Source organism: Budorcas taxicolor, chromosome 20 (genome assembly GCF_023091745.1).
Source record: "Budorcas taxicolor isolate Tak-1 chromosome 20, Takin1.1, whole genome shotgun sequence".
Lineage (NCBI taxonomy): Eukaryota > Metazoa > Chordata > Mammalia > Artiodactyla > Bovidae > Budorcas > Budorcas taxicolor.
This window is the reverse complement of record NC_068929.1, coordinates 54,419,298-54,443,897: the sequence shown is the minus strand read 5'-3', so window position 1 is coordinate 54,443,897 and position 24,600 is coordinate 54,419,298. Positions and strand designations below refer to the sequence as shown.

General features: G+C 36.9%; 1 protein-coding gene across 1 annotated transcript in view; it reads right to left on the bottom strand.

Annotated features, from left to right (window-relative positions):
* Positions 1 to 23,510, bottom strand: part of CDH12 (cadherin 12) — a 326,694-nt gene extending 303,184 nt beyond the window's left edge. Inside the window, exon 1 of the mRNA XM_052659007.1 lies at positions 23,280 to 23,510. Coding sequence (XP_052514967.1) covers positions 23,280 to 23,510 — 231 coding nt within the window. The remainder of the gene's footprint in view (positions 1 to 23,279) is intronic.
* Between the last annotated feature and the right edge of the window lie 1,090 nt (positions 23,511 to 24,600).

Below are 24,600 nucleotides of genomic sequence, written 5' to 3'. Positions count from 1 at the left end.
ATGAAAAAGAAATGAAAAAAAAAAAAAAAAACAATAGCAAAGGATTAATAAAACTAGAAGCTGTTTCTTTGAGAAGATAAACAAAATTGACAAACCTTTAGCCAGACTCATCAAGACAAAAAGAGAAAAGAATCAAACCAACAAAATTAGAATAGAAAAAGGAGCAGTTACACCAGACAATGCAGAAATACAAAGGTTTATAACAGATTATTATGAACAACTATATGGCAATAAAATGTACAACCTGGAAAAAGTGGACAGATGTTTAGAAAAGTTCAATCTTCCAAAACTGAGCCAAGAAGAAATAGAAATTATGAACAACCCAGTTGCCAGCACTGAAATTGAAGCTGTGATCAACAGTATCCCAAAAAACAGAAGCCCAGGACCAGATAGCTTCACAGCAGAATTCTATCAAACATTTAGAGAAGAGCTAATGCCTATCCTTCTAAAACTCTTTCAAAAAATTGCAGAGGAAGGAACACTTTCAAATTCATTCTACAAGGCCACCATCACCCTGACACCAAAACCAGACAAAGACAACACAAGAAAAGAAAAATACAGGCCAATATCACTGATGAACATATGTGCAAAAATCCTCCACAAAATTTTAGCAAACAGAATTCAGCAACACATCAAAAATCTCATACACCATGATCAAGTTGGGTTTATTCCAGGGATGTGAGGATTCCTCAATATACACAAATCAATGTGATACACCATATTAACTAATTGAAAGATAAAAACCATATGATAATCTCAATAGATGCAGTAAAAGCCTTTGGAAAAATTCACCCATTAATGATTAAAACTCTTCAACAAATGGACATAGAAGGAACCTACCTCAACATAGTAAAGGCCATATATGATAAGCCTACGGCATACATTATTCTCAATGGTGAAAAACTGAAAGCATTACTCCTAAGATCAGGAACAAGACAAAGATGTCTACTTTCACCACTATTATTCAACATAGTTCTGGAAGTATTAGCTACAGCAATCAGAGAAGAAAAATAAATAAAAGGAATCTAGATCAGAAAAGAAGAAGTAAAGCTCTCACTGTTTGCAGAGGATACAGTACACAGAACACCCTAAAGGTAGTATTAGAAAATTATTAGAGCTAATAAATGAATATAGCAAAGTTTCAGAATACAAAATCAGTACACAGAAATCACTTGCATTTTTATACACTAACAATGAAAAATCAGAAAAAAGAGTTAAGGAATTAATCCCATTCACCATTACAACAAAAATAATTAAATATCTAGGAATAAACTTACCTAAGGAGACAAAATAACTGTACACAGAAAATTATAAGACACTAATGAAATAAATCAAAGACAACATAAACAGATAGAAAGATAGTCCATGTTCCTGGGTAGGAAGAATCAATATTGTGAAAATGACTACACTACCAAATGAAATCTACAGATTCAGTGTGGTCCCTATGAAATTACCAATGGTATTTTTCACAGAACTAGAACAAAAAGTTCACAATTGATATGGAAATACAAAAGACCCATAATAGCCAAAGCAGTCTTGAGAAAGAAGAATGGAGCTGGAGGATTCAACCTTCCTGACTTCAGATTATACTATAAAGCTACAGTCATCAAGATAGTATGGTACTGGCACAAAAGCAGATATATAGACCAATGGAACCAGATAGAAAGCCCAGAAATAAGCCCATACACCTATGGGTACCTTGTTTTTGACAAAGCAGGCAATAATATACAATGGGGCAAAGACAGCCTCTTCAATAAATGGTGCTGGGAAAACTGGACAGCTACATGTAAAAGAATGAAATTAGAACACTTCCTAATATCAAATACACAAAGATAAACTTCAATGAATTAAAGACCTAAATGTAAGACCAGAAACTATAAAACTCAGAAGAAAACAAAGGCAGAACACTCAGTGACATAAAGCAAAATCCTCCATGACCCACCTCCTAGAGTAATGGAAATAAAACCAAAAGTAAACAAGTGGGACCTGATTAAACTTAAAAACTTTTGCACAGCAAAGGAAACTATAAGCAAGGTGAAAAGACAACCCTCAGAATGGGAGAAAATAATAGCAAATGAAACAACTGACAAGGGATTGATTTCCAAATATAGAAGCAGCTTACACAACTCAATACCAGAAAAACATACAATCCAATCAAAAAGCGGGCAAAAGACCTAAACAGACATTTCTCCAAAGATGACATACAGATGGCTAACAGATACATGGAAAGATGCTCAACATCGCTCATTATTAGAGAAATGCAAATCAAAACTACAATGAGATATCACCTCACACCGGTCAGAAAGGCCACCATCAAAAAGTCTACGAACAATAAATGCTGGAGAAGATGTGGAGAAAAAGGAATGCTCTTGCACTGTTGGTGGGAACGTAAACTGGTACAGCCACTACGGAAGACAGTATGCTGCTGCTGCGAAGTCGCTTAAGTCGTGTCCAACTCTGTGCGACCCCATAGATGGCAGCCCACCAGGTTCCCCTGTCCCTGAGATTCTCCAGGCAAGAACACTGGAGTGGGTTGCCATTTCCTTGTCCAGGAAGATATGATGATATTATTCCTAGTTTTTTAAGGAATCTCCATTCTGTCTTCCTTTTTTTTTTTTTTAAGGAAGACAGTACGGAGATTCCTTAAAAAACTAGGAATAATACCATCATATAACCCAGCAATCCCACTCCTAGGCATATACCCTAAGGAAACAAAAACTGAAAAAGACACATGTATCCCGTTGTTTATTGCAGCACTATTTACAATAGCTAGGACATGAAAGCAACCTGGATGTCCATCAACAGATGAATGGATAAAGAAGCAATGGTACATATACACAATGGAATATTACTCAGCCATAAAAAGTGACTTTGAGTCAGTTCTAATGAGGTGGAACAACCTAGAACCTATTATACGGAGTGAAGTAAGTCAGAAAAATAAAGATAAATATCATATTCTAACCGGAGAAGGCAATGGCACCCCACTCCAATACTTTTGCCTGGAAAATCCCATGGACGGAGGAGCCTGGTGGGCTGCAGTCCGTGGGGTCGCTAGAGTCGGGCACAACTGAGCGACTTCACTTTCACTTTTCACTTTCATGCATTGGAGAAAGAAATGGCAACTCACTCCAGTGTTCTTGCCTGGAGAATCCCAGGGGCGGGGGAGCCTGGTGGGCTGCCGTCTATGGGGTCGCACAGAGTCGGACAGGACTGAAGCGGCTTAGCAGCAGCAGCATATTCTAACATACATATAGGGAATCTAGAAAAATGGTACTGAAAAATTTATTTACAGGGCAGCAATGGAAACAGACATAGAGAATAGGCTTGTGGACATGGGGAGAGGGTAGGAAACGGTGGGATGAACGGAAAGAGTAATTTGGAAACTTACATTACCATATGTAAAATAGATAACCAACAGGAATTTGCTGTATGGCTAAAAAATTCAAACAGGGACTCTGTATCAGCCTAGAAGGGAGGGAGGTTCAAAACAGAGAGGATATATGTATACCTATGGTTGATTCATGTTGAGGTTTGAGAGAAAACAACAGAATTCTGTAAAGCAATTATCCGTCAATAAAAAATTAATTAATTACAAAAAATATCCTTACATCAGGCATCTAACCCTATCCCTTACTGGATTATGGCTGAAAGGAAGATACCTATTCCTTTGTTTCACAAAAACCTGCCCTAGTCCTAGAAGGTAAACAGAGAGGAACTTCTCTGGTGATCTAATGGTTATGAATCTGTCTTGGAAAGCAGGAGACAGGGGTTCAATACCTGGTCTGGGAACTAAGATTCCACATGTCAAGGGGTAAGTAAGCTTGTGTGCCACAACTGCTGACCCCTTGTGCTGCAACTACTGAAGTCCATGGGCGCTTGAGATCATTTTCTGCAACCAATAAAAGCCACCACAATGAGATCTTTTGCACTGCAACAAACTCATCACAGTAAAAATAAAAAATTAGAAAGTTCTGCACTTCAATCTGGGACAGACATCAGTGCAGTTTGCTCCTCACTCCCTACAGAAGCAGTTGCAAGGCCAGCTTCTTCATGACAGGTGCAAGGGACTAGAATTCCTGCTCAATTGGTACTTGGGTCTTGTTTTCTTATCATCTCAAAATAGCAAGCAAGGATGACCTGATTGTGTAGGCCCATATTATTGAAGCCCATAACATAAGGGGAACATATCATTTTGGATATTTTTCTTCCCTTCTATCCATGTTCACATTTTACTTATCTTAAAATTCTCATAGTCCTTACCCACACTTAGACATTTATATCTTACTTAATGTTCTGAACTCTCACCCAGGAAGCTTAGCATATTGAGAATATAATTATTTTTCGGGAAGTAATTATTCTACTTAATTGAACCGAAATATTCCTCTCCTTAGTCACTTTTTAACTTAATAGCTGCCCTTGATCATTATTTGACACAAAAAGTTTCACTCAGTAATATGTATACCTAAGCCATTAATAAAAAGGCATCACTTGAAATATATGGGCTTCCTGGTAAAGAATCCACCTGCAATGCAGGAGACCTGGGTTGTATCCCTGGGTTGGGAAGATCCCCTGAAGGGAGAGGTTACCCACTTGAGTATTCTGGCCTGGAAAATTCCTACAGTTGATGGGGTTACAAAGAGTCAGACAGAACTGTGAGACTTTCACTTTCACTTTTCACTTTGAAGTATAAATATGACGCAGAGACATTACTTTGCAGACTAAGGTCTGTCTAGTCAAGGCTATGGTTTTTCCTGTGGTCATGTATGGATGTGAGAGTTGGACTGTGAAGAAGGCTGAGCGCTGAAGAATTGATGCTTTTGAACTGTGGTGTTGGAGAAGACTCTTGAGAGTCCCTTGGACTGCAAGGAGATCCAACCAGTCCATTCTGAAGGAGATCAGCCCTGGGATTTCTTTGGAGGGAATGATGCTAAAGCTGAAGCTCCAGTACTTTGGCCACCTCATGAGAAGAGTTGACTCATTGGAAAAGACTCTGAAGCTGGGAGGGATTGGGGGCCAGGAGGAGAAGGGGACAATAGAGGATGAGATGGCTGGATGACATCACGGACTCGATGGCCGTGAGTCTGAGTGACTCTGGGAGTTGGTGATGGACAGGGAGGCCTGGCATGCTGCAATTCATGGGGTGGCAAAGAGTCACACAAGACTGAGCGACTGAACTGAACTGAACTGATACTTCAAACACTGCCACCTAGTGTCACCACCAGGGTGGCCTGGCCTGCAGCTTCCCATTTCTTCCCTTCTTGACTACTTCCCTGGTGGCTCAGATGGTCAAGAATCTGCCTGCAAGAGGAGATACGGATTCGACCCTTTGGTGGGGAAGATCCCCTGGAGGGAATGGAAATCCACTCCAGTATTCTTGCCTGGAGAATTCCATAGACAGAGGAGCCTGGCCGGCTCCAGTCCAAAGGGTCGCAAAGAGTCAGACATGGCTGAGCGACTAACACCTTCTCACAATCTATACTTCAAAATTGATTGGCTGATAGAAATAAAATAATCATTTTGTAGCTGATAAAAATAAGCTAAATATTTCTCAAAAGTATTCAATGTCCCATATAAAAACTAAAGTTTGATATTTAATGAAAGACTGTGTGTCTTATCAGTGGAGGCAAAGACTACAAATATACTCGGCAAATTAATAATGAAAGCTTGTTTGCAAATACTGATAAGAATATGTCATAACTAGCACTTCTAAATGCTGAATTAAACATTGACATTCTATACTATGAAAACTAGATTTCTTCCATAAACTGCAAAATTTTAAATTTGTGTAGAATTGAGAAGTTTATTTGCAATTGTTGATTGTAAAGAGTATAAGGGAGCCAGATGTTATACATAACAAATAAGTGTTGAAACCAACCAAAGAAATGAAAACAGAGTCTGTTAAATAGTGTTTAACTGATTTTGTTCACTATGCATATTAATACTGATTTAATCTAGCATGTTACAAGTCTCTGTGTCTTGATTTTGTCCACTGTTCACATGAATACATTTGGTTTTTAACACAACTTTCTTCATATATTGTGAACTTTGAATCAGCTCTTGTCATCTGTGCTTTATGATAGGAATCATTTTACTCCTGACAATATGAACTTAAGCAATTCTAGTAATAATTTTCCCACTTATTATGACTGTGTGGCCAAGATTATTTCATGCTGCAGTGCTGGCCATTTGAATACCCTTAAATAAAAGAACAAGAGCTTGGAACAAGGGCCTGCTTGTGATGCTGGGAAATTCTTGGGAAACTAAGGAGTCGCAGTGGCAATGGGAATCTATGTCTTTTTCCATAGAATATGACAAATCTTTCCTCTCTGGTTCTCTTGTTTCAAGGAGTGAAAAGTACATTCTGATAATCTAAACACCTTTGTGTGAAACCCAAATTTTCCCATTCCATCCAGAAACATTACAGTTTCTACACGAGGTAAAAATTCATTGTGAGGGTATCACAGTAACATTAACGACACTTGGCTGAGGATGTTCACACATTGTCCCATATGTGAATTAAGTTGTCCACACAACTTCCATCTTATTTCTTATTTCTTTCCACATCATCCCTACTCAAAAGATGAGGATACTGAGGTAGGAAGTTTACTAAAAGCCACAAAAGAGGGCAAGATTCTTTCACTGCACCCTGCCTTTTCTCTCCCATGAGACTCATTTCTGAGAATGAGCATCCTGAATCTTCAAGATAGAGAGACAGGACTGAGCGGGCAATTCTGAGCATCCACACGTACAAGGTCAAAAGTCCATACAGAAATTTTGTTGTATCAAGGATAATTATCTAAGGAATTTTTATAAAGAACCAGGTAGTCAGTTTTCTAAGTTTTGTGATATAATAGATTTCTGTCCTAAATATGCAACCTTGCTATCATGTGTGGAAGCAGCTATAGACAGTATGTAGACAATCATGACTGTGTTCCTATAAAACTATTTTCAAAAACAGCAGGCTGGATTTGGTCTGTAAGCCAAACTTTGCCAATTTCTGATTGAAACTCATATTTGAAAGATTTCTGTTAATCTTTATGTTTTTCTTTGTTGCACTAAATATTTCTCAAGAACACCTTGATTTTGAAATGAAGGAAAGCATGAGCAGAGGCACCCATTAAACACAGAAATGCTTTCAAAGATGCTTAGATACTTATTACTATTAGGGGGTAAAAATGTGCAATTAAGATTTTTCAACACAATTTAGTATCAGAACCACTCTTTCTTTCCAGGAAAAGTAAACCAGTGGGATCATGGAAAGGAGTGCATTCCAAGGAGCTTGTCAGTACAGACACTGGGACACGGGATGAGGATTTCTTCAGGAATAACCAGTCACTGAAATAACTCTCCTCCATCCTCTCCTCATTTGTGCTATTTCTGACTCCAAACCATGAGGGTGGAGACTTGCTCTTTCATGATCCACAAGAGCCAGATATTTATAAACACTCACTTAATTGGAAACACATAGTGTTTGCAACAAGCTTTCATGAGGTGATGATGAAGGTACAGTCATTAAGTGCAGAAAGGTGATCAAATATATCACTCAGTGCTCTGGGTCCTCTAGGGAATCGGAGATATGCAAACATCTACAAACTGTGTACCTTGAAGTTATTCCTTGATATTAGAAAATATATGTATGGATTTGGGGAAGTCTTCAATGATACTATCAGAAAAGAAGTCTAGTGCATCTTTGTACATATATTTAATGTTTTTATTTGTTAGATTAGCTTCTAGTTTTCCCTTAAATTTCCCCATTTGTTCTCTTAAGATCTTGGCTAAGGAAGGAAGGAAGGGAAGCAGGGGGGAAAAAGAAAGAAAGAGAAGAAAGAAAGGGTTATATTTATATCATTTTTGGTTTCACTTTCATTTTCAGAATAATTTTAAAGCTAGGCTTTAAATGGATTAAGAAGCTCTGAGTGTTTAATTAAACATATTTTCTTCAATCATTTGTTAGAAATTAAGCTTTTACTAGTTTCCATGTATTTCTTTGGCATATATGAATGCAGCTATAGACTTGAGAAAGCATTCAGTGTTCTAATTTGTATATAGCTATCAAGCAAAAGAAACATTTTAAGGAATTTCTTGATCACAATAATTTAATGCATAATAAAATAATTTAAATATTTTCCTATTTGATGCTCAAATGTTTTAACTGAAGTGAAAAATTACTGATGGGTTATGTTTTCAACCATTCTTATTGCCTGGCTTTATTTTCAATGTATAGTTTTCCTTGTGTTTTCTTTAAAGTTACAACACTGTTTAAAATGGCCTCAAAAGTTGCTATTTGAAATGTATTTGCAATAGTAGTTGACATGGCCAGCGTAACTATGACTCCATCTTGTCAAAGCTCCAAATTTATTGTTTAGTTTATAAGTCTACTCAACAGAGAATTGCCTTTAGAACCTTTTATATTATGAGAAAATATCATTGCCCTATTTTAATGCCTATCACTTTGAAAACATTTTGATTTACAACATTGTATCCTTTAAAATAGCTGGCTGAAAGTATCATAAAATCCCATAAGTAATCTCAAACTATCACAGGTTATTTCAAAATTAAATATCACTGAATACTTTGTAAAATCAAAAGAAATGTAATTCTATATGAGCCGTTCATTCCTTATTATAATGTCACCGTTTATGATAGAAAAGTAACTTTAATCAAGGAGTGAGACTATTTATATAATTATGAGGAAGTTATATTTTAAACAATTATTCATACCCAGTGGCTGAAAGATAAGGGCACCGAAGAGTTGATGCTTTTGGACTGTGGTGTTGGAGAAGACTCTTGAGAGTCCCTTGGACTGCAAGGAGATCCAACCAGTCCATTCTAAATGAGATCAGTCCTGGGTGTTCTTTGGAAGGACTGATGCTAAAGCTGAAACTCCAATACTTTGGCCACCTTATGCAAAGAGTTGACTCATTGGGAAAGACCCTGATGCTGGGTGGGATTGGGGGCAGGAGGAGAAGGGGACGACAGAGGATGAGATGGCTGGGTGGCATCATCGACTCAATGGACATGAGTTTGAGTAAACTCCGGGAGTTGGTGATGGACAGTGGAGGCCTGGCGTGCTGCGATTCATGGGGTTGCAAAGAGTCAGACATGACTGAGTGACTGAACTGAACTGAACTGAACTGAGCTGAAGATAAAAAATTAGTATGTATATAGAAAAAGTTATACTTATTGAGAATTTAGTTGTGGAGACCAACATCACTAAGAGTCAGAAGCAGACTTGGGACATTTCTTCTTACACTCAGTTCCACTCCTCCTTTATGTTTTGGATTCTAAGTCAAAATTTCAAAATGGAAGTGAAAAAGATTTATTTTTATGTTGCATAAAAAGAAAGAGAATGAAAGAGAGAGAGAGAAAGAGAGCTATCACTTGACCACTGACAAAACAATTTAGTTAGCTGGCAGAAGAAAGTATTTAAATTGTTTGTAACTTTATTGAAAGTCACTACATTACTTGTTAGCGCAATGGTAAAGAATCTACCTGCCAATGCAGGAGATTCAAGCAACATGGGTTTGACCCCTGGGTTTGGAAGATCCCCTCTAGGAGGAAATGACAACCCACTCCAGCACTCTTGTCTGAACTATTCCATGGACAGAGGAGCCTGGCTGGCTACATTCAGTGGAGTCTCAAAAAGTCGACGACAACTGTGACTGAGCACGCATGTGCATTACATGTTATTGCTTTGGTGAATCAACATACTATATCACATTGAAAGATCCCCCATTCTCTTTTGTTCCTGCAAGTCTTATGCAGAAAGCATTTCCTCAAGACTGTATTTTCAAGAATTGTATATAGCTACAACTTTGAAAAGTTGAGATATAGTGTCTTCTTCTGAAGCAAAGTGCACATAATGCTTGCAATGCAATAAAATAACTATAATGTCTCCTTCCCCCCAAAATGGCAGGAATTATCAGGGTTCCTCTTGTGATGCAACCCACTGCATATGCTGGCATCCACCTGACCGATCCATTTTGCCCACTGCTACCTGAGGCCATGGGAACTGATTCAAAGATGCTAATACTCCAGTTGCCTGCTCTGCTATGAGTGAAAATGTCCCTTTTCTCTGATCCAAACATCTCGTGTTTTCTTCCAGCATTCATGAACCTGTGGAACACTAGCCACTCCCAACAGTTGACAGAAACCAAGGACACCAGCAACAGCACAGCAGCATTCTTTAATATAGAGAATGAGTGAACATTAAAAGTCTATAGTGGTTACACCGCTACATGATATATAGGAAATCTCATATATGCAATCTTTATGAGAAAGTCCAGGAGCAGAAAACATATGCTTTCATAAAAGTAATTTTATATATTAGTTTCATTGATTAAATGTCAGCAGCAATAGATGATGCTGCTCCTTACGAACAACGAAACATATATAGATAGTACCTCCTATGACAGCGGGTTTGATTTTTTTCAGAGCCGAGAAAGGAATTTTTCTCACATATCTGTTATGTTTAAAATATACAAAAGAATCCCTCTATATTACAAACGTGGTTAGAGTGGCATAAATTCATAAATGCAATGTTGTTAGACGATGAGAACATTATATTTGAAATCTTTATTATTCAGGTCATTCTGTACCTTCTTTTTCTGTTATCTTTTCATTCAGGTACTCTTTCTCAGGGCACTTCTCTAATCATTCCACTTGGTCCCATATCTTAACATCTTAATATCTTAATAGCTATAACATGTGAGTGGTGGTTTGCTGTTTCCCTGTTGGTTCAGTAAAGTATGAGCCTGCAATGCAGGAGACCCAGGTTTGATCCCTGGATAAGGAAGATCCCCTGGAGAAGGAAATGGCAACCCACTCAAGTATTCTTGCCTGGGAAATTCCAGGGACAGAGGAGCATGGCCGGCTATAGTCCATGAGGTCCCAAAAGTTGGACACAAGGACCAAAACACCACCATCACAGTGGTTCATCAATGTTTAGCCCACAGAGAGCACGATTTTCCAAAGAATCCAACTAATGTTTGTTTCGTTTTAGGTTAATTGATATACTAAAAACATTTGGAAACACACACACAGCAAACACACATAAATAAATACACACAATGGATTGTACTGTTAATTTTGTGACAAATGAATCTGGGCTCTTTCTGGTGAAAATATAATCTGGGTATATGATACTCTGCTGTGCTTTTAGTCATGTGGATTGACATGTGTACTTAAGCACTTTCATATGGATAATTATTATAAGACCTAAAAATTAGGATCAAAACTAACTCTTTATCTTAGTTTTTAAGTAACCAGTCAGGCAAATCCCTAAATAATGCAGAGAAATGGTTAAAAGGAGAGGAAGGATTGAAAGATAATTAGGGGTAAGGTAGAAAAACAGTAGGAGGAGCAGAGGAAAAGAAAGGAGGAGAAAAAGAAACAGTGTTAATGTTACCCATGTTAGTTTTGAAATGTTTTTGTTAATGATTCATATATTGATTTAAAGATAGTTGACTTTCTTTCAAGGTCCTGCCAATTCAATTAAAATAAACCCATTAAACCTTATGGCACAGCTATTATGAAACAACTAGCATGCTAGAAACATGAAATAAATTGTAAAGGGGAGAGAAGAACTCACATACAATGAGCGCTGACAGTTTGTTCAACCTCTATTTTAGCAGCAACTGTCCTTTTAGATGTATTGCCATCTAATCATACACCAAAATGACTATTTCAATGACAATTTCATGTATTGAGAGAGATTATAAAACTCAGGGATATATTTAAGAATCAAGATGTGTAATAAAATATCAGACTTACCTAATGGTTTCCTCTGATGTTTTGCTACAGAAAGAGCAGGTAGCTAAAGATGCTTTGATTAGCAGCAAGGTCAATCCATTTGACAGTAGAATGGATTAGAAACAAGACTTTAATTTAGGACACTTGAATATACTGCAAAAGTCTCCCAAATATGTGAGGCAGGAGTCAAGAGGATGAATACATTTTTAAATCTTATATGAAGATTGATCTGGTGTGAGGAACCTTGAATTTCAAATGAGCAGAAATGACTCTCATTTTGAAAGCTCACACTTTAGAAGTAAATTGAACCATGAAAACTACATCATGGGCTTCTCCAAAACTAAAATTCATCCAAAATTCTCCAAATTATCCAATTCTTCAAAGCTATAATTAATCCAAAACTATATTTCAGATGACCATTATATCTACTCCTGTGGGCAAGAATCCCTTAGAAGAAATGTAGTGGCCCTCATAGTCAACAAAAGGTCTGAAATGCAGTACTTGGGTGCAATCTCAAAAACGACAGAATGATATTTTTTCATTTCCAAGGCAAACCTTCAATATCACAGTAATCCAAGTCTGCGCCCCAACCAGTAATGCTGAAGAAGCCAAAGATGAATGATTCTATGAAGACCTATGGCTACCCTGGTGGCTCAGATGGTGAAGTGTCTATCTGCAATGTAGGAGACCCGAGTTCAAACCCTGGATTGGGAAGATTCCCTGGAGAAGGAAATGGCAACCCACTCCAGTATTCTTGCCTGGAAAATCCCATGGAAAGAGGAGCCTGGTGGGCTACAGTCCATGGGGTCGCAAAGAGTTGGACATGACTGAGTGACTTCGCTTTCTTTCTTTCACTTTATGAAGACCTACAAGGATCTTCTAGAACTAACACCAAAAAAAAAAACAAAAAAAAAACAAACAAAAAACAGATGTCCTTTTCATCATAGGGGACTGGAATGCAAAAGTAGGAAGTCAAGAGGTAACTGAAGTAACAGGCAAATTTGGCATTGGATTATAGAATGAAGCAAGGCAAAAGCTAACAGAGTTTTGCCAAGAGAATGAACTGGTCATAACAAATACCCTCTTCCAACAACTCAAGAAAAGACTCTACACATGGACATCACCAGATGGTCAATACTAAAATAAGATTGATTATATTCTTTGCAGCCAAAGATGGAGAAGCTTTACAAAGTCAGCAAAAACAAGACTGGAGGCTGACTATGGCTCAGGTCATAAACTTTTTGCAAAATTCAGAGTTCAATTGAAGAAAGTGGGGAAAACCACTAGACCATACAGGTATGACTCCTTACGATTATACAATAGAAGTAACAAATAGATTCAAGGGATTAGATCTGATAGAGTGCCTAAAGAACTATGGATGGAGGTTTATGATATTGTATAGAAGCCAGTGATCAAGAACATCCCCAAGAAAAAGAAATGCAAAAAGGCAAAATGGTTGTCTGAGGAGTCCATACAAATACCTGAGAAAAGAAAAAAAGCTTAAGGCAAAGGAGAAAAGGAAATCCGTACATACCCATCTGAATGCAGTGTTCCAAAGAATTGCAAGGAGAGATAAGAAAGCCTTCCTCAGTGATCAGTGCAAAGAAATAGATGAAAACAATAGAAAAAGAAAGACTAGAGATCTCCTTAAGAAAATTAGAGATACCAAGGGAATATTTCATGCAAAGATGGGCACAATAAAGGCCAGAAATGGTATGGACCTAACAGAAGCAGAAGATATTAAGAAGAGGTGGCAAGAATACACAGAAAAATTATACAAAAAAGATCTTCTTGACCCAGATAACCTCAATGGTGCGATCACTCACCTAGAGCCAGACATCCTGGAATGTGAAGTCAAGTGGCCCTTAGGAAGCATCACTATGAGCAAAGCTAGTGGAGGTGATGGAATTCCAGTTGAACTTCTTCAAATCCTAAAAGATGATGGTTTTAAATTGCTGAATATGCCAGCAACTTTGGAAAACTCAGCAGTGGCCATAGGACTGGAAAAGGTCAGTTTTCATTCCAATCCCAAAGAAAGGCAGTGTCAAATAGTGTTCAAACTACTGCACAATTGCATTCATCTCACACATTAGCAAAGTAATGCTCAAAATTCTCCAAACCAGACTTCAACAATACATGAACCAAGAATTTCCAGATGTTCAAGCTGGATTTAAAAAAGGTAGAGGAACCAAAGTTCAAATTGCCAACATCTGATGGATCATCAAAAAAGCAAGAGAGTTCCAGAGAAATATCTATTTCTGCTTTATTGACTATGCTAAAGCCTTTCACAGTGTGGATCACAACAAACTGTGGAAAATTATTCTAGAGGTGGGAATATCTGACCACCTACCTGCTTCCTGAGACATCTGTATGCAGGTCAAGAAGTAACAGAACTAGACATGGAACAATGGACTGGTTCCAAATTGGGAAAGGAGTAAATCAAGGCTGGATATTGTCACCTTGCCTATTTAACTTATATGCAGAGTACATCATGCAAAATGCTGGGCTGGATGAACCACAGGCTGGAATCAAGATTGCTGGGAGAAATATCAATAACCTCAGATATACGGATTACACCACTTTATGGCAGGAAGCGAAGAAGAACTAAAGAGCCTCTCGATGAAAGTGAAGAGGAGAATGAAAAAGTTGGCTTAAAACTCAGCATTTAGAAAACTAAGATCATGGCATACAGTCCCAGCACTTCATGGAAAATAGATGGGGAAACAATGGAAACAGTGAGAGACTTTATTTCTGAGGCTCCAAAATCACTGCAGATGGTAACTTCAGCCATGAAATTAAAAGACGCTTGATCCTTGCAAGAAAAGCTATGACCAACTAGAGAGCATGTTAAGAAGGAGAGACATTACTTTGCAAACAAAAGTCCATCTAGTCAAAGCTATGGCTTTTCCAGTAGTCATGTATGGTTGTTCGAGTTGGGCTACAAAGAAATCTGAGCACTGACGAACTGATGCTTTGAACTGTGGTGTCAAAGAAGACTCTTGAGAGTCCCTTGGACAGCAAGGAGATTAAGCCAGTCAATCCTGAGGGAAATAAGTCCTAAATATTCATTGGAAGGACTGATGCTGAAGTTGAAACTCCAATACATTGGCCACCTGATATGAAAAACTTACTCATTGGAAAAGATCCTGACGCTGGGAAAGATGAAGGCAGGTGGAGACGGGAATGACAGAGGGCGAGATCGTTGGATTACATAATCAACTTGAGGACATGAGTTTGCATAACCTCCTGGAGTTGATGATGGACAGTGAAGCCTGGCGTGCTGCAGTCCACGGGGTCTCAAAAAGTTGGACATGACTGAGTGACTCAACTGAACTGAAAGCTACATGACTCACAAATGAGGAAGAAACAAAGATAGGCACAGAGAGAGGAAACAAATAGAGGAAGAGAGGGAACAAGGGAGGAAGAAAAGAAAGAAGAAAAGAGAGGGAAAGAAAAAAGAGAAAGAGAAAAGATACATAGATGTTGAGCCATAAAAACAACTTTTAAATATCTTAGTATAAATTTGATATAACTTCCATTATTATTGGATACAAAGGGATATATACATGAGTTAAAATAGCATCATTATACTGTCTTAGTTTGGAAGATTTTCAAGATAGATAAATTATTTTTTTCAATGCAATTATAACTACTTTAATACACTATTATATTATTTCTATTTTTTATCTTTTTTTTACTAATTCAAACCAAATTCTACTTGTACTTATTTAAAAATAAATAGATAAAATTTTAAATTTTAAAATTCTGTTGCCACAGCCTTGAATTTTTGTGCATGTGTATTTATACACATACATATATACATATGAACACACACAGCATATCTTGTTGTATTGCATTTCACATTATTACACTTGTCAGATAATACACTTTGTTCAAACTGAAGGTTTATGCATCTCTGCTCCAGTAAGTCTATCAGTGCCATTTTTTCCAACATATTTGCCCATTTCCTGCCACTGGGTTACATTTTGGTAATTCTCCTAATTTTAAGACTTTTTTGTTATTATATTTTTATGGTAATCTATGATCAGTGATTTTGATAGTACTACTACGACTTGCTGAAGGCTGAGATAATGGTCAGTTGGCATCTTTTAGCAATAAAGTATTTTTTAATTAAAGTATGCACATTGTTATTTTAAATATAATTCTACTGTACATGATAGATTTATGCATAGTGCAAACTAACATTGTGTGCTTTGGGAAACCAAAAAAGATGCATGTGGCTCACTTGATTGCAGTGTTTGCTTTACTGCTGTGATCTAGAACTGAACCCATAATATCTCCGAGGTATTTATGTATATTGCAAAGCATATATTTTTATAGGTACATCTCTTTGGAACTTTAGTGTTTGTAGATTCATCCTGGTTTCTCTTAGTTGTTTTTTCAGTACTCTTCTCTCTATTCCATCACAATGATCCCCTCCAAAAAAAACAACAACAACAACAACAACAAAACACCTGCAATAATTAATTGGTACAGTCACCTACTCTTTTTCCTCCTCTTTAACAGTTTCTTGCTGATGAAGAGAATTGCACACTGCTGGTTAGTTTTACCACTTAAAAGTTGTTTTCCTTAAATCATATATATACATCTTGTTGGTTTTGTTTCTCTGGAAAACACTAATAGAATCTCTGTCAGATCAAACCAGCACAGAAGAATCTTTTTCACCTGTACTTTTGAAATGGCATCTACAGGCTGGACTCATCCTTTTTTCCTTTCTTCAAACTCTAGAGAAAATGATGAAAATCACTTTGACTACATTTACTTCTGATTCACTATCTGACAAAATCTGTAAGCGTTCCAGTCATTGTTTCATTTGATCTGTAGAATTTGGCATTGTCACTTGTTATTCTTAAAACTTTTTTAGCTATATTTCCTGTACTCTCTTTGTCTTTTACTTCTTATTCATTAAATTGATCTATTCTTCATCTGCTTTGCAGTTAAAAATCAGGGTTCTCATATTTTCTCTGTAACTTTTCCTAGCTCATTACCATTTGATGTGATTACCACTTTTGTGATTTTGACCACCATCTGTATATCAATCTCCTGATCCTGTATCTCTACCATAGGCCTCTTTTGTGAACTCTAGGTTCATGTAACTAAACAACTGTGAGATACTTCACCTGGGTACTTCTAAGCAACTCTTAGAAGTTTTATTTTCTTTTATTTCTCACTCTAGAACCAAATCTATACAGGATACTAGCAAAACAGAAGTCAGAAATCTGCACCATTCTGTTTTCTTTTTCCCTCTCATTCTCTACATGTGATTGTCCACTAATTTTTTTTTTTTGGTCTCATCCTCCATATTCTCTTGAACAATGGATCTTGAAATTTTATTATCTATCTACCTTTTAAATGATCAAATTTAATATTGCTTTTCCTTTGTTACTCCCTAGTCAATTCTCCTGTAACCTTCTCCTACATATGTTTCCTATCTCCATGTCTGTTTTGGGGTCTCCAATGTGTCCTTTAAATAGATCACTGAGTGATCATTCTAGAACTGCAGTTTCTTCCATGTGCATCTTCAACCAAGACACTTTGGGGATACTGACACCTTTAAGAACAGGTAGTACTGCAATATTCAGCATACTGATTGCAGTTCATAGTACTGTATTACATATTTGAAGGTTGCTAGGGGAGTAAATCTTAAAAGTTCTCATCACAAGAGAAAAATGTAACTATGCATAACGATAGATGTTAACTAGACTTATTGGGGAGATCATTTCACAACGTATACAATAGCAAAACACTATGTTGTACACTGGGAACTGCTGTTCTTTGTCAATTATATCTCAATTTTTAAAAAATTAAATAAAATAATAAGTATTATTAATCTTGACATCAGACTTGAGCCTCGGTATTTTCTCTATTTAACCTACTCTGAAACTTTCCATAACCTACTCTGAAACGTTGATTTCACACTCTCTGATTACTTGAAATATAGTTATTGAGGCTCACCTTGCACGTTTCTTCAGACTATCTCTTCCTAAAAACAAAGACATCTTTCAAGATTCATCTCAGGTACTTCATCAACTGTGAACCTTTTCTTGAATTTTTCTTTTAAGCATAGTCATAGACCCTCTTTTGTCTCTACAACTCTTAATAGGATCTTTGTCATAGTACTTTTGACAGAGTATTAAAATTATTTTTAGCCCCTAAGATGCTTGTATGATAATAAAATGTGATATTTTCTGGTGCCATGAACCTAAACTACCTGCTTTACCCAACTTAAAATCCAAGTTTCAGTATTTACTGGGTGTTGGGCCATGGAGAATTATTTAATTTTCCTGTGCCTCAGTTTTCTGATAAGCAAAATGGAGCTACCAATAATTGTCCTGATAGTGCTGTTGTGAAGATTACATGAATTTATGTAAGTAAAGAAATGAAATTAGTGCCCTAAGACACTCAATAAAGCTTATCTGTTATAACTGCAATCTAAAGACATTCATACTTTACTCCCACAAGGCTTAACACTTTCTGAAATGATAATACATTCTCAATTAGAAATATGTTGAATAAATGCCTCTCAAATTAAGGATTAGATATACTGCAATATTGAATCTTTATGCCATATGCCATATTAAATACTTTCATTTTAAAAATTTCTGCTAACAAGTTCTTCTGAATTGAGACAAAGGCACCCAGTTATACTTGATGGCATAAGCAATTTGCTCATGTGTGTGTGTGTGTGTGTGTGTGTGTGTTTGTGTGTGTGTATGGGCAGGCACATCTGTGTATTCCTTTAATGATACTTTTTTGAGGTGACTGAGCAATAAGTCATACATGTGTTAAACATGTTTGCTTATCAAATTAGTTTCTGTGTTGCTCTGCAATATGGTATTTTACACATATCCAGGTGTTGTAGCAAATCCAAAATATCTATTTGAAAAAAGTATTGGTTTTACCTCTGGACAACCTTGGGATTTATTCGCGTATTAAATCATAGTCATTATAAGCAATGCCACAGTTTGGTCTTTCTTGAAAGGATGTCAACAATCACATCTGATCCTTTTAAATATTAAATGTAACAGTTGTTGAGTCTAATATCCATTAAGCCACTCACTCCTTCCTCATTAATTTCTACAGGAAGAAATTCTTTTAAACTTGAAGGTAGGGAAATTTTTTTTTTCTCTCAGTAAGTGGAATTTCCATGTTTTGGGGCTTCCCTGATGGCTCAGTGGTAAAGAAACCATCTGTCAATGCAGGAGGCACAGGTTTGACCCCTGGTCCAGGAAGATCCCATGGAGAAGGAAATGGCAACCCACTCCAGTATTCTTGCCTGGAAATCCCATGCACAGAGGAGCTTGGAGTGCTATAGTCCATGGGGCCTTAAAGAGTCAGATATGACTTAGCAACTGAACAATACATTATGTATGTTCTTGCTGCAAAGAAATATACATTAAATCTGAATCTCAATTATAATGGTTCAGTTGACTATTGTGCTTGGCACTTGTGCATTTTCCTTTTCCTATAACATAGAATTCTATATTATCTATAGTACTTTGTTTTACCATGAACTGTCTCAAAGCCTTCTAGAAAGAGCAGGAGCACAAATATATTTATACATGTTTACACACTTACATATAATGGCTTGAATTGGCCCCAATGTTATCATATTACTATTCCCGTATCTAGAATCATCAAGACAGAGTTAATTAAACTTTAATTAGTTTCCGCATGGAAAGGAAATCTTGGAAACTGTTTTTTCATTTGCATTAGAAACATACATTGCCTGAGAACCATAAGTTTTCATTATATTTTACAAATGGGGAGCCAAGCACCTATGAAAATAATGTTTTAATTTCATAATGGATTAGATCTTAGACCTGCTCCTTGCTAATCGATTTATAAATACTGATTCATCTCTTAAATGATTTGGATGAATTCCATACTCTCATATCAATTATAAAAATAGAATTCAAGAGTATTAAACAAAACTTCTATAAGTAGTTCCTAGATCTTTTTAATCATGTTCACTGGGAGTGAAATTCTACTCTAGCTAGGATAGATTAAAAGTCAGTTTCATTAAAATTTCAACAAAATGTCCAACTTTCTCACCTCAAATTCTGGCAAGTAAAGGTTAAGGATCTGCTTTAATTAAAGTCAGAATGGCTTCTCGGCAGACATTTGCCAGCAACCTCAATGTGATGTCCAGCTTCCATCACAAGCAGAGGTGACATAACTGACACTCAGGAGACAAAAGCTCTAGAGGTATGCTTCCTCTCCATTTGTCTTGGATTTCAAAACCCAATCCTTACACTGAATCAATTCACAAGAAATTAGTGTACTATGACATAAAATTATCTTATCATGAAAACTTTACTGATTTTTATACTATTTGATCATACAGAGAATATTATAAGTGGAAACAATGTACAGTAACATCAGGGGACATTCATGCTTTGGGGTGCTTCCCTCAAAAGTTTTGAAGGCCCTGCTTGTGCTCAGGGCTATTTGTGGAGCAATGCCATCTGAGTCGGTTACCCTGGTCTCAGTTGAAATTGGTTGGACACCAGTAGATGGTTCTCCCCTTTATGGTTCTCTCTGATTTTCTACTCAATTTTAGGGTTCACCAGGTACAATAAGGACCTCAGAACTAGCATCTATGGAGTTGCCTGGGGCAACAAGACCAGATCCTGATTCTTAGATTGCTCCTGCTAAATGGTACTGTGTGTTTTTTTGCAAGATCACTAAAATTTGGACTGTGAGAATGATACTCAAAGATTGATTTGATGTGAAGCATATTTTATATGTATATAGGTACCCCACAGAAAATATTTGCTCAGGGCCCCATATCAGTTCAGTTCAGTTGCTCAGTCATGTCCAACTCTTTGCAACCCCATGGAGTGCAGCACGCCAGGCCTCCCTGTCCATCACAACCTCCGAGAGTTTACCCAAACTCATGTCCATTGAGTCAGTGATGCCATCGAACCATCCTCTATCATCCCCTTCTCCTCCCACATTCAATCTTTCCCAGCATCAGGCTCTTTTCAAATGAGTCAGCTGTTCACATCAGGTGGCCAAAGTATTGGAATTTCAGCTTCAACATTAGTCCTTCCAATGAACACTCAGGACTGACCTCCTTTAGGATGGACTGGTTGGACCTCCTTGCAGTTCAAAGGACTCTCAAAAGTCTTCTCCAACACCACAATTCAAAAGCATCATAGGGCCCCATATACCCTAGTGCATTTGTGGAGAACAAATCTGACTCCATATTAGGTCTATTTTTTTTTTTTTTTTAATCTTTGTGCTTTGTTGCTTATACTTAGTCATACTGTCTCTGCACCATTTGCAAAAGAATCCTGCCTATAGCCTGAAATATACACCATAGCCCATTTTTAAGACCTTGGCCTTTAAGAATCCTTTCATATAGAGATAAAAACTTGCAGAACAGAGGATAACATTTGTCTTGGAGGTTTACAGGAACCTCTTGACCTTACCTATGTGGACACTTGCAAGGACAAAGGATTCCTACACCAAGAAGTTTACAACTAACCACACCCTCCCTTCCCTCACCTTGCCTTTAAAAGTGTTTTGCTGAAACTTTCAGGAGTTCAGGTTTCTTTGGGAACAAGCCACCTGTCTCTTTGCATGGCCCTGCAATAAAGCTTTCTCTGCTCCAAATGTTAACATTTTAGTTTGTTCAGCCTCACTGTGTATCAATCACAGTGTTTGGTAACACGAGGGCAATCTATGTGTTCATTTTCAACAAAGGTTCTAGTTGAAGACCTTCTTCATTATATTATTCAATATTTTTAAAATATATTTCTAAGAGGTAAATTCTAAAATCATAGGGCAAAGAATTTAGCTCTTAAATAAATTTGTTTCATTTAAGCCAGTGTTAGAATCATAAGACTCATCATGTTTCTCATTAGTTTAGATTTTCACAAATCTCTAGGGATTTTAATATTCCAGAGACATAATCTATTATATCAGTTTCCTAATACTGTTTTGACTATGGTTTTCTATTTCTGCTTTAGATTTATCTTAAACTCTCTTTCAGCATAAACACTTTTTATTAAAACCATAGTAAAATCTTTTAGAAAATTAAAAAAAAAAAAACCCGGGAATTAGCAAAATAAAACTAAATAAAACATGCATTTTCCTGAAAAAGATTCTGGTGTCATTGATAAGGTCTATGATAGCTATGGCTTCAAAGCTGACATAAGAATAATACCAGTAAAGCATAAATCTGTTGAAACACATAGTTGCTATTTTGTGAAAAAAATTTTTTTCTTAAACTACAAGATTAAAATTTGCATATGGTGTTGAGATTGATGTGCATATATTTGGGTTCCAACATTTATTACTTTGGCCATAAACACCTTTATAAATACCTTACAAAACCTATAATAAAGAGGGCCTCCCGGTGGTCCAGTGATTGAGAATCTACTAGACAATACAGGGAACTCTGGTTTGATCCCTGGTCCAGAAAGATCCCACATGCCACAAGGCAACTAAGCCCATGTAGCTGCAATTACTGAGCCCATGTGCTCTAGAACCCATGCTTCACAACAAGAGAAGCCACAACAATTAGAAGTCAGCGGACCATAACTATAGACTAGTCCCCAGTTGCTGCAACCAAAGTCTGCATGCAGCAGTGAAGACCCAGCACATTCAAAAATTAATAAATAAATAAATAACCTATAATAAAGGAATTACTTTAAAGAATAAGCAAACCAAATCAAATACAGATCTTCCTCAACTTAGACCAGAGCTACATCCCAATAAAGCCATTGTCAATTGAAACCATCGTTAAGTCGAAATGCATTTAATACACTTATCTTACTGAATATCATTACTTAGTCTGACAGACTTAAACATTTTCAAAACACTTACATTAACCAACAGTCAGGAAATCATCTAGCACAAAGCCTATTTTATAATCAAGTGCTGACTATCTCATGTAGTGAATACTGTAGTAAAAGTGAAAAGCAGATTGGCTGTATAGGTACAGCATGCATATTGCTTTTGCAACATTGTAAAGTTAAAAATATCTTAAGTCAAACCACTGTAAATCTGGGACCATCTGTACACCAGAACCATAATCTAAATGGTATGTCCTATTTTTTAAGGGGAGGGAAATATAGGTATTCTGGTCATTCAAAGATATGAACAATTTAGAATTCATATACCTCCTGATTTTTTCCTGTGTTTCTTGCTGGTAAACAATTCCAGAAGGGGTATGGCCAATAATGTGCTATAGTAACACTTTTAGCTACATTTACACATATTAACTTCATGACTTTGGTGAATAATGTCAAAAATAGGATTATAATACATACTAACTTCATTAAAATAACCAAGGAGACTTGAAGCAAAGAGGGATGAAATGATATTCCAAAGCTTACCCGGGTCATTGAGTCAGGAAGAGAAACCAGGTCTCTTGATTTCAATTCCAGTGTTCTACTCACTGGTTTGTTCAACTCCTGTGCAAAACATCCATACACAATACACACTGAATAAGCCCCCTTGCTATCAAGTTGTTGGCAAAAGAAATATGTCATTACCTTTCCCACATACTGAGGCTCGGAGCCCATGTATTCCTCCAGCACAAAAAATTGATTCCATACCCAGCCACGTTTAACTCGGTGGAAATGTGATTGCTGTCCTGGTAGGTGGATAACATTCTCTCTTGGTTCTGTGGCTAAAGTCTGCTGTGGCTGAGGTTGAAGTGGTGTTAGGAGACCTCCATCAAACAGGACCCAGAGCAGCAGGGATAAACAGTTCCTTGTAAGCATTGGCAAAAGCTTTCCTACAGCAGAGTAATAAAAACTCCAGCACTTAATGTAGAATTGTGGAATCCAGGTTTGAGGTGTCTGTGGCCTCCACCACTTAGTTTTCTGTTTTATTGCAGAAATGATAATGCAGGCATTAATCCTTTTGATGAAAATGCTTCTGCTATATTATATTCCATCTAAAGGGACCTATAAAACAGATTAACAAAGATACATTACATTGATAGAATTACATGATGATAGTCATCAAAACTCTCATTATATCTGCCAACATTGAAGGAAACAGAGAGAAAAGTCATTAAAAGAATTATATTAGTAAATGATCACTGCTATTTAACCTGTTAAAATGGATAAAATATCCGTGTTTTTTACTGACTTGATAAAGTATCAGTTACAAAAAGCAAGTTTATCATAAATAGAAGCAATCATTTTTTAAATTTAATAACCATTTAAGAGTAAAACAGAGATCACTATTTTTTTTTACTGAAGTATAATTAATTTGCAATGTTTCAGGTATACAACAAAGTAATTCAGTTAGACATATATATATTCTTCTATATATTTTTTCTACTATAGGTTATTATAAGAAATTGAATATAGTTCCCTGTGTTATATCTGCTAAGTTGCTTCAGTTGTGTCCAACTCTGTGCGACCCCATATGCGGCAGCCCACCAGGCTCCCCCATCCCTGGGATTCTCCAGGCAAGAACACTGGAGTGGATTGCCATTTCCTTCTCCAATGCATGAAAGTGAAAAGTGAAAGTGAAGTCACTCAGTCGTGTCTGAGTCTTCGTGACCCATAGACTGCAGCCTACCAGGTTCCTCCATCCCTGGGTTCTTCCAGGCAAGAACACTGGAGCGCGTTGCCATTTCCTTCTCCAGTGCGTGAAAGTGAAAAGTAAAAGTGAAGTCGCTCAGTCGCGTCTGACTCTGTGCGACCCCAGAGAGGGCAGCCCACCAGGCTCCTCCGTCCCTGGAGTCTCCAGGCAAGAACACTGGAGTGGGTTGCCATTTCCTTCTCCGTGTTATATAGTAGATCCTTATTATATGTTTATTTTATATACAATATATTTTATCCTTTAAATTTAATCTCA